This window comes from Lycium barbarum, chromosome 10 (genome assembly GCF_019175385.1).
Source record: "Lycium barbarum isolate Lr01 chromosome 10, ASM1917538v2, whole genome shotgun sequence".
Lineage (NCBI taxonomy): Eukaryota > Viridiplantae > Streptophyta > Magnoliopsida > Solanales > Solanaceae > Lycium > Lycium barbarum.
This window is the reverse complement of record NC_083346.1, coordinates 106,709,039-106,720,356: the sequence shown is the minus strand read 5'-3', so window position 1 is coordinate 106,720,356 and position 11,318 is coordinate 106,709,039. Positions and strand designations below refer to the sequence as shown.

The 11,318-nt window shown below is 38.6% G+C and overlaps 1 protein-coding gene across 1 annotated transcript; it reads right to left on the bottom strand.

The window, feature by feature from the left end:
* Positions 1 to 249: 249 nt before the first annotated feature.
* LOC132615978 (vacuolar-sorting protein BRO1-like) lies at positions 250 to 10,603 on the bottom strand. The gene is made up of 9 exons (XM_060330577.1): positions 9,920 to 10,603; positions 8,778 to 9,085; positions 6,832 to 7,785; positions 6,186 to 6,275; positions 5,089 to 5,157; positions 3,741 to 3,881; positions 2,646 to 2,694; positions 2,099 to 2,202; positions 250 to 1,045 (listed from the first exon to the last, which is right to left on the bottom strand). The coding sequence occupies exons 1-9, from the start codon at positions 10,281 to 10,283 to the stop codon at positions 503 to 505; spliced, it is 2,622 nt and encodes an 873-aa protein (XP_060186560.1). The 5' UTR covers positions 10,284 to 10,603; the 3' UTR covers positions 250 to 502.
* Between the last annotated feature and the right edge of the window lie 715 nt (positions 10,604 to 11,318).

Here is an 11,318-nt window from a genome sequence, read left to right as displayed (position 1 = left end):
CCCATACGCTCCAAAATGTACAACATAAATTATCACCACAGTGCATCTCCCAATTCAAAATTTATTTTGGTTATTGGGGTTCCATTTTTGAAAAATTCAAGAGATGTTTCTGCAAAATAAGGCACGGAAATTGGAACTGCAATGGACATCAAATTACATAAGTTACTATTGATATGCAAGACCAACAAATAGATCCATATGTTTCACATTCACAAGATATCACATCTCATAGAGTACTTTAGACGGGAGAGTTCTAATTTATTGATATTTGTATTTTGCTCATCGTATATAATCAATATGATCTTACAAGGAGATACCCTGTACATGCGGGTAAAGCGAGCCATGCTTCATCCAAACTTGCTAACAACGTATAATAGTGTATGCCAAGAGCTGAAACTAACAAAGAAGTCTAGCCAGGTCCAATCCACTTAAGAACGACAAAAAACTTGCCAGACAAAAATGAACATGAGATGCACACGAAAAAAATATATTGGAAAACCAATCATTGCCTGTAATAACCACTCTGATGGGGAGGAGGATGAGGATATGGAGAAGGTGCGGTGTAAGGAGGTTGAGGCATAGCTCCCGGTTGCTGAGGAGGTGCATTATAGTATGGACCCCGCCACCCAGGATATGCAGGTTGACCGTACTCATGGCTCGGTGAAGGCTGTTGTTGATGTTGAGGATGTGGCTGTGGATGCTGATATGGTTGCCCTTGACTTGGAAAATGGTAAGGTGGTGCAGGCGGTTGTGGAGAATTATAAGGAGGGGTTTGACTATATCCAGACATTGTTGGTTGTTGAGAAGGCTGATATGTAGGAGTCTGGGGTCGAGAGGAATTGGGTATATTTCCAGTCTCGGGATTTGTTCTCGGAGGCTGATGAGCCTGCCCAACTGAAGGATAAGTATATCCACTTGAATTTCTGTTATCCTGGAAACTGAGACCTGAGACTTTCCTCTGCACCTCTTCCATCATTTCTCGGCACTGTATGTTTCTTGTCATCACAAAATCACTACACTGCTGTTTCACATTAGTGATCGCCTCCTGTTCAACAAAGACAAATTTATATGAATTCATTTCCTGGAAGTGCGCAAATAGATCTAAGAAGCTTGACATATTCAGGAAGACATGGAAAAAGATTTCTAGTGATTTGTCCAACTGCGCACAACTAAAATGAATCTTGAAAAGCAGAAAGTAACTTTGAGCTGCAGTTCTCATCCCCTCATAAGTCTCCACCCAAGCCTCATACAAAGAACGTACATAAGTACGATCATTGGCATGTGAGGTTACACAAGTGAATGATCCTTGTCAGATTTGCAGGAGGACTTGGGGCTTTGACACCACCGACTAGGCTTATATGAGAAAAGATCAAAGGGGTTCTTCTTTGACTTGAACATATAGGGTAGATTATCATATATTAGTTTTGTTGGTGAATATAATAAGGGATTTTTGGTGAGATTAGTGGGATGGGATTGTATAATTATCATTATGTTTAATAATGGATTAGGTGAGAGATTATAACTCGGATTATTCTTCTGGTAACTCGCCTAGATACTTTCTTTATAAAATCAAAGAAATGGGAATATGAGGTGAGGTGGTGGAGCTGGTAAAGGAGCCCGCAGGACAGCCAGGGGCAGGGGGGATGGGGGGAAAGGAATAATGTATACGAAGAATTGTCACAATCTCAACCCTCTCCCCCATAAGACAGGCGTTTAAAATGTAACCCATGGAACAGTCCCATCTCAATCTTCTCAATGGGATAAAATAGGTCCCTTGGAGGATGATTGCAATCCCATGTACACAAGCCAGTTGCCTTATAATGACATTGGAACCAAATTAGAGAGCGATCAATGACTCTAATCTAGCTCACTTTATCCCCACCCCTGCTTCCTCTTCCCCCAACGGAAGTTCTTATCTGGGATACAAATGATCCAATATAAAAAGAGGAATGAGCTCAGAGGATCCGATCCACTCAAAACGATGGTTGAAATCCTCCTTGTGTTGTAAACCGAGTGAGCAAATCTTCCAGTCTCCACCCCCTCCCCCAACAAGTCCAATAGAAAAGAGCAGTCTCAAAAGAGATGGAAATTCTCATACCTGAAGTGTTACATAGAACTTCAATCCCTCATTGATATTTTCCTTGATTTCTCGATATTTCAAAATGGCAGCTTCAATCTGCCTATAGATTCTCTCGCGGGAAGCTGTGACATAGACAAGACTGAGCTCAGCAAATTAACAGTGACTAGAACATCTAAAATCAACAGCCGTACTCGATGATATGGATAAACCACGCCAAGAAGAAATGTCAAAGTAGACAGAAAAACTAATAGAGAATGCAGAATGGACAACATATCATAGCACGGGCTGGCCAGCAATCACCATGTCAATTTTAAAACTGATAATTGCAACATCACTATAAGATGACATCAAGGGACATAACTAGCTTTACATATATCACATGACACATAATGAGCAGTAAGAAGTCATTTTGATATACAAAAAATCGAATGAAAGGATTAGCCTGTCTAAACTTAGCCTACCTAATTTATTTAGATGGGACAGAAGATGTTTGTGTATCGAGAATATCTAAGCTTCAATGTTTTTCAGCAGACATTGCAAAATGATTATGAGGATTAAAACACACCTTTATAATCCTCAAGATTGAAAACAGAAGCAAACTCCTCATTTTGAGCCTGCAAAACGAAATACCACGTTGTTAAAGAACATTCAAAGACATGCAGCTTGAATAAAGTCCAGTGCAAGTAGATTGTTCTATCCCAAAAGAGGGACTTTTCTCTCTATGTTTGCACAATGAAACCTCAACATGAAGTATTTCTGGTCCAGAAAGAACACAATACTTTGGTTAAGCATGTGTATTATACTATTATACCATAATCTGTGCACTACAACTCTTAAATTTCCAAAATACACCTGCACCTCAGACCCAAACAAGTTAGGGTTGGCTATATAAACCTCATTGACCATATTTCTCCATATAAACTCTTCTCAGGCACTAATTATGACATGCAAATCACGGGAGTTAAGGTTAGCTATATAAACCTCATTGACCATATTTCTCCATATAAACTCTTCTCAGGCACTAATTATGACATGCAAATCACGGGATTCAGACGCATGAAATAACAAGTATTAAATAAGAAAAGAAGCACCACAAATATAATTGCAATTAAGGAACTAACAATTATTCTATGATCTTCTTTACACCCCCAGCCCCCACTTCGAAACATTCTCTCTAACACTTTCTAGATACAAAACAAGTTCAAAGTCAGATTAAACTGTGTAACTCAAAAAAGTTTGGAACGAAAAAACATGCCATAGGTGATATCTCAATTAAGGATGTCATTGTATCACGTCTGTAATGCTTTCCAGATTTAAAAATAAAAGCAACTTCCTGTATTGATCAGCATAAGAAGTAACAGAAAATCATAGTTCAAAACAAGCCACCGGGCAATGACACAAGGGATTAAAAGAAACAAAAAGGAAAATGCCTTGCATCCCTCGGTTCGTTACCCATAAATAGTATTCTGAAGAGCAATCCTGAAACTGACAATATGGAAATATAAAAGGGAACTCCTACTAAGGACGGTGCAACACATACAACCTCAAATTTACCAGACAAGTATTCCTACGTTAAAGCTTAAGAGAAGCTCCCAAGTTGAAATGAAAAAGGGCAGCAAACTAAAAGGGTATATCCCTGAAAAAGACACGAATTCTGAACCTGAATTTGCAGCAGCAACTGTTCTTGTGCCTCGATGTTTTGAGAAATTTCTTCAGAAATATGATCATATTTTGCTATCTCCTTCCTGAAAAGATCCTCATGCGAGCCCGTGAATGTCATCAATTTCGGAAGTATATCATCCTGAGTAACATCACACAACAGATACAAAATCAAATTGCACAATTAGATCCTTCAATGGTTAAGCAGAGGCAGAGCAAATGCCCAAAGATAAGCATGTTGCAAATGGATACACAAATGTCAACATGGCACAAAGAATTCATACTGCGTTATCTGCTCCTGAGATGATGTAAAGCAACGACTAATGACAGTGGAGTAGTCTTAAGCCTATGTCACCACTTCTTTATGAAAAGCCCGATCTATCCCTCTTTTCATATACTAGAAGGAATTTCTTCTTGACTTCCCAAGGAAATGAAAGTTGCGAGAAAAGATCTTATCAAGTTGCATAACCAAATAACCCTCCCTCCAACCACCCAACGATGAGTCTCTCGATCTAATGAAGAGCTTCCCTTGATGTGATGTAAGCACACCATCCATTTGAATTTGAAAAGAAAATGGATCTTAGCCCTAACTCAACTCAACAAACTAGCTCATGAGCCCAAGACTCAGGACTGGACATATGAAGAATAAACAATATAAAAATGCGGCACAACATTAGGTAAACCAAGAATAGGAATAACTCTTGACAGTGATACCATGTAAAGAAAACGAATCATGGGTTTCATTCAACTCCAAAAGCTAGCAAAGACTGCTCAAAACCATATAAGGAGACAATAGTTCATTCCCTTAACACACGTGGGACATTCTAACAGGATTATTAAGAGTGTGGCCCTCATTTTTACTTCTACTGAATAGATTGGAGGGCTTATCTCTTATACTACTTTCAGTTCCTGCCCCCTCAGTCCATCAATAAGATAAGCAAATACGGAACTGTTGGACAAAAAGCCAACCCGTTGATGGAATAACCTGCTGCACAGAGTGAACCATCTAATCCAACGACTCATTCAGGGTGTTAACAATGAGTTTTCACACCAAAATATGTTTATCCATTGGCTTATATATTTGAAATATGAACTTATGTTATTAATATCATGTTAATAAACTCAGTAACTGTAGAGCAGCAGAATAAGAGGATGTGTACTAGCAAAGGATTATATCTTCATCACATGCTAGGGTGAAAGATATCATACTTGTCCAACCCTCCTATGAGAAATTTTATATGGACCAGCGATGGTTAAAGTTTCATTCCCAAAAAGATGTCCACCTCAACGGCTCAACCTAACAAATTCAACTTTGCAGAGCATATAGTTCAAGAGGAATCTTATTATACCTTCCTCTTCATCTCTTTCAGCATATCTTCCAGACCAGCTCGCTGAGCACCAAGAGTTTCTAGTTGCCTCTGCAAATATAAGCAACAATGACTTGAGGGAGACCACTCAAATAATTTATGCTGCAACAATGTAAAGCTTCTAAGTTGAAATAAGAGATAACTCCTTCTAAAACAGATTGAAGTGAAGTTCTGAAGTGGTTTTTTTTTTTTTTTTTTTTTTTTTGGATAAGGTAAATAATTTTATTGACAAATGTGGAAATTTCATGTACAAGACATATACCAAAAGAAGAGAACACCTACACCCAAATATGGTTCTCAACAAAAGAGATCCAATCCACTATACAAATAGGGACCTCATAAAGTACACCAAAATGAAACTAGAGACAACATACTACTTTGCATTTTATAAAATCTTGTTCCACTCCTTCAAAAGCCCTCCGACTCTCTCTTTCCAAATAAACTACTTGAAACTGAAGTGTTTTCTAAGGTTCATATATCCAAAGTTCATATATCCAAATATTTACGGACAATTTCCTCCGTAATTTTTAGATAACTTTATAACATGCATAATAGCCTAAACATTTCATGTTACTTAATATCTAAAGTTGCCTAGTATAACTGTCTTTTCTAATTTACTATTCAAAGACCACTTCTCACTCGCAAAATGGGCATTAAAGGATTTCAAACTAGATTAATGTACAGCAAGTGCTCAAAAATCATCCATGAAAGAAATATGATTATTTTCAATGCTTTTATCATTAGTAAAACTAATAAAATATTATTGATATTCTCTAATAAAATATTATGTCAATGCCCAACCGACATCAATTTTCAAATTATCTCCTGGGGCCAAGAAACAACAGCAGAAAGATATCCTGATAAAAAATGTCATCAGAAGGAATTAGACACTTCTCAAACTGAAAGAAGAAGTTATGCCCCCCCCAAACCAACCCCAAAAAAAAAAAAAGGAAATGATATATATGTCTTCCCAAAAGAATAGGCTTTAGTCACTCAAGAAACATGGCTCCAACATAAGTGTCGGCTAAGGAACACAGAAAGACCAAATAACACAAATGTAACCCACTAATTCATATTACCAGGCTCTGCTTCAGGGCTCCCACAATGGCATCTTCAGTGGCGTCCAAAGACAGGATTGGTCTTGCCAAGGTTGGAAGAGCAGATTCGATCTATCAAAGAGAAAAATGCACATCTCAGGACTTAACTTGACACCCATCACAGAGAGAAATAGAAGAGTTATCACATTTTAAGCACTAGATCCAGTGATGAATTTCTTTTGCAACAATAACATGACATACATGTATAATAAACCACAGATTGAGCCAAGTTCCAAAATGTTAAAGGATCAAAGACTCCATATCTAGTATGCATTTTAACCTGTTGAAAATCCTTGGAAGTGAACCATGTGAGAAGATCCGAAATATACGGAATAGAAGCATTGACCATCTTACTAAGCCCTCAGTAGTAGTACAAGCTTGTCAAGAGATTGGTCTAACTCACTATCTTCATTACTAGATAAGTTTTGATAATTATCCTTAGAAATACCACCTAATACTATGTGTCTACAAACAAATCCAAGGGCCAGAGCATTTGATTATTTTTATATGCATTGATGTGTAAAGCCCTTGACAAAGTCAGTTACCAACTTGAAGCGACACGATGAGACATGACATGACTATTTAGGTAAAATAAGGTTAAAACATAGGTCACATAATAAATACGTACTGGACGGCGGTCAAGGATTGACATGAGTGCTGCATGATCCCTTACTGATCGCTCAATCCTGGCATCACTTTCTGCAGCTTGCTTCAGGTTAGCTGCAAACCTGTTTAACCTGTCCTGCAGGTTTTTTGTTAGGGTAGTAGATTGAGGCCTTGTCCATCGGGTTCCAAATTGAGTTCTAAATTGTGTGTCCTCTGTCGCTTCTTTTTGCAAAAGCTCCTCAGTTTGGACCAGCAACTCCTGGTTCACCCTCTTCAGATCTCTGAGTTGCTGCAGCTCAGCATCCAAACCAGCTGGACCACCACAAATTTGCACTGCCTCTACATCTTCTTTTAAGGCCTCAGGTAGAGATATATTTCCCTCCAAAGCAAGAATAGAATCAGGCAAGTCCATTTCTCTGAGCCTTACTCGAGCTAGCTCGCTTCCCTGTTGTAACTTCTCAGCTTGAGTCCTGGTGACATCATCAACCATCTCAGTGTACCTAGATAGAGCTTTTGCACTATTGTCTGGGACAAGACTGGCAAACATCTTCTCCTTGCTTGCATCCAGAATATCATTCATCTGCATAGGCTTGACCAAGGAAAATGCTGCAAGTGGTGGCAGAGAACTGGCTGGTGGGACCCTCATGAGGTAGACTCTGTCGTTTTCCTTCATAGCCCTGTCCAAGTTTAGATTTAAAGTAGCTTCTAGCTTATTAATTGCATCCAAGAGCTGCTGTGGTGATCCCCTTGGAGATGTTTTTCTTGCCTCAGACAAGGCATTAACACCACTCTTCAGCCTTGCAATTTCCTCTGCAATTTCTTCTTTGTCATGGAGCTCTAGACTGTACCTGTAGCAGGCCTCAGCATAAAAAAGTGATGCCTTAAGCTGAACATGAGCTAGCCAAGTCTTGTCCAAGTGCTGGTTCAGAGGTGCAACACTTAATGCTGCCAAAGCTTCCTCGTAAAACAATCCAACCTGTGATAGAAAATTCATTTCATTTTAACATCAATTTTGCATCTATTGCTACATCAAAGCACTTAAGTAACATCCAAAACGAACTCTACAGGATATAACGTGCAATAAACTACAACAACAACATACCCAGTGAAATCCCACAATGTGAGGTCTGGGGAGGGTAAAGTGTACGCAGACCATACCCCTATCTCGGAAGACAGGGAGGCTGTTTCCGAAAGACCCTCGGCTTAACATGCAATAACGTGCAATAAACTAAAAACCATATTTGAAGGAACTAGCCAACCCAACTCAGACATGCCTTCTCCAGTGAACTATTCAGAGATTAAATTAAAATTCGAAAAGAACAAATCCAATATGAAATTTGTTCTTACTAAAACCCTGATTTTCAAGCTGCATAATAGTCTCTTATAATTTCTATTTGATTTTGTTCTAACCAAACTCCATGCCTCATTGCATATAGGAACTTGGAGGATTGATTAATTAATAAAAATGTGCATATTAACAAAACAACTCCGCCTGTGTGAGCTCGCTCACATTGCCGGTCCCAAGCCCGGATAAAGGAGGAGGGTTGCCGAGGGTCAATCGGAAACAGCCTTCCTACCAGGTAGGGGTAAGGCTGCGTACATCTTACCCTCCCCAGACCCCACTATTGTGGGATTACACTGGGTAGTGACCAAGTGCATATTAACAAAACAAAAGCCGCACAGACCGTAGGAGTTTTCCTGGCTGACTAGATTTTCGATAGAAATGTAAAAATTATTTGGTCTTTATCTGTAGTAGACTAAATTATTACCTTCTAAAAATCTTAGGCAGATTTTAATAAGAGAAGAAATATTATTAACTCACTCGAGCTAACCAAAAAGAAAAAAGCTGTGCAGTAATGGGTCAAGAGCTCAACTAAACCTCACAGATAAGTTTTTTTCCTTTACAAGTAAATCTCATACAGCAGTTATTGAGTCGCACAGATTAAAAGATGGAATAGAGAAATAAACCTGTCTTGAAATCTTTGAACAGACACCAGGAGTATTTCCCTTGGCAATGCTATTCTCAAAAACACACTCCTGAGCCTGAGCCAACATGAGTCTTTCCAGCATCCCAACACATTCTACAGAGACATCAACGGTGGTGGAGCTACCCATTGATGCCTTCATTGCCACATTGTCTCTCAAGAAGGCAAATGCCCCAGCAGCAGCAATAAAGGAATGTGATGCCTGCTTTCGCCCCTCAACTGATGAACGATCAAAACCCAATCCCATCTGACTGTGAACTGCCCCCAGATTGAACAAAACTGCAGCTTTTTCTATGTGGACAAACAAAAAAAGGATCAGTACAAATGTATGATAAGATGACAATAGTTCGAGCTTAACATTCATTTCTCCAAACTCGTAAGAATTAAGATCAATGTACCCCTTTTTTCTTTACCAAGTGATAAACATAGCCATGCTTTTTTTATTACTAGTAGGTAAATATAGCCAATTTGTCTGAAGAATATTGTTGTATGTTTAATGTTTATCTAGGTATTGGCAGCAAAACAAGTGCTCCTACGGTTTCAATTTGTTTGTCTTACTTCCCTTTTTAGTCCGTTTCAAAAAGAATGCCACTTCCTATATTTAGTAACTCTTTACCCCCAACATCCTACATGACATATTTAAGACCACAAGATTCAAGGGGCATTTTGCTACATCACACAAATCTTGAGTTTAAGAACACAAGATTCAACGGGCATTTTGGTACATTACACACATTTAAACAATATTTAGTTTAAGACCACAAGATTCAAAAGCCTTCTTTTATTTTCTTAAACTCCATACCGAGTCAAACTAAGACAAACAAATTAACCGAGTCTTCTTTTTATTTTCTAAGTGCGCACAATAGAAAGCTGTACCCCATGCCGTAGCAATTGTACAACGAAAAAAGAACCAAAAAATGAAAAATTTCAAGACCCAATTGAATTAAACTGTTCATACTTTAGAAAAGAAAAGGGGAAAGGAGACCAAAATGTTGAAGCTAAGAGCAAATGTGTAACAACTGATAGTTGTACCCAACGCATTAGCAATTGTACTATGCTCAAGAATCAAACAAAAGGACATAAAACTTGAAGACCCAATTGAGCAAAGTTGCAAAGTAAGAGTACCTAAATGGATGTTCTGCTGGGCAGCTTTGTTTCTATTCTTGAAAGCATCATACCAAGTAAAAGTAAGAGAATTAACATGATCTTGATCATTTGAAATAGGGAAACGAGACTCAACAGCACAAAGGGCTTTATAGTAATTTTGCAAGAGGTCACGTCTAGCAGCAAGTGATGATGCTGATGATGACGATTCGATATCGATACGATATTGTTTAAGTGTTTGTAAATCATCTTCAAGATTTTGAGCTTCACGTTCGGAGTAATTGTAGACTATGTAGTTTCGAAGTGGACGGTAGAGATCGATTGTGACCGTTTTTTTCTCTGAGATTGATAGCATGACGTTGGTTGTTGATGATGGTGACGTCATTGTTGTGTGTGGTGGTGTTTAACGGTAGTTTAATTTGTGTGTCAATTGAGTTGGGTGGTGTTTGGAAAAAAGAAGAAGAAGAGAAGAAATGGGAAGAAGTCAATGGAAGCTTAGATGAAGAAATCAGTTTTTTTTTGGTTTACTTGTCAGTTGGTATTTGCTTAATGGGAAAGGAAGACAGCAAATGTGAAGTTGATGGCATTTGGGCGCAGGAGAAGTGGGTGAGGGTGTGTGAATAAGTTTGGGTAATTTCGAGTCTTTTATCTCATTTTGTTTTGTTTTGGTAGAGGGGTAAAGGGTCAAAGTTACCCCGTACTAAAAAATTTCCCCCATTTCGTTTTCTGGTTAAACACTACTGTCACTATGTCTTAGGCTCAAAAAAACCCTCCGAGGAGTCAAACTTTTTCTTACGAGCATTCACTACTACATGTATCAGTCCGTGGAAGAGTGAAAGGGTCACCACTATTGAAGATGCCTCTAATCTTAGATTTGCCGCGATTTATTGCTGTGCTTACACACAAGGCTATCTTTTTCCGAAAGCTCCGCAGGACCACCTACCACTAGTCTTCGGCTGAAGGGGTTTATTGCACAAAAAGGACAAGGCACATGCTCCCGAAGAGAGAAACTCAATGAATGTCAGATGCGGGACTAGAACTCGAAAACCAGGATACATACTATAAGAGAGTAACTGCCAAAACAAGCTCTCTAAGGTCGCACCTAAGATCCGAAGGAATGAAGTTAGCTTGTGTGCGTATAGTCTTATCTTATCTTTGAATACTTCCTTTTAGGCGGCTAGAAAGATGTTATTTGTGTAGCCAAATAGCTCATAATATCCTTCCTACCAGCGGTTGTTCCAAAATAATTAAAAAAAAATAGGTCAATTGTACCCTTGAACTATTCAAAATTCAGCAATTTTGCCCTTGTTCTTGTTTTTTGGGTGGGGGTGCGAGGAGGGTGACATGTATGAGAAATATTATAACAACATGAGAAAATAAGTAGTATAAATGTTATATCCCGTATTTTTGAGCGTTCGGG

What these genes read in the sequence shown, in the direction of transcription:
- LOC132615978 (XM_060330577.1), bottom strand. Translation starts at nt 10,283, where the DNA reads ATGACGTCACCATCATCAACAACCAACGTCATGCTATCAATCTCAGAG. An exon ending in CAATCCTTGACCGCCGTCCA is followed by an intron (nt 6,276 to 6,831) that starts GTACGTATTTAT and finishes TCTCTTTGATAG; the next exon opens with ATCGAATCTGCTCTTCCAAC. An exon ending in TGAAAGAGATGAAGAGGAAG is followed by an intron (nt 3,882 to 5,088) that starts GTATAATAAGAT and finishes GATGTTACTCAG; the next exon opens with GATGATATACTTCCGAAATT.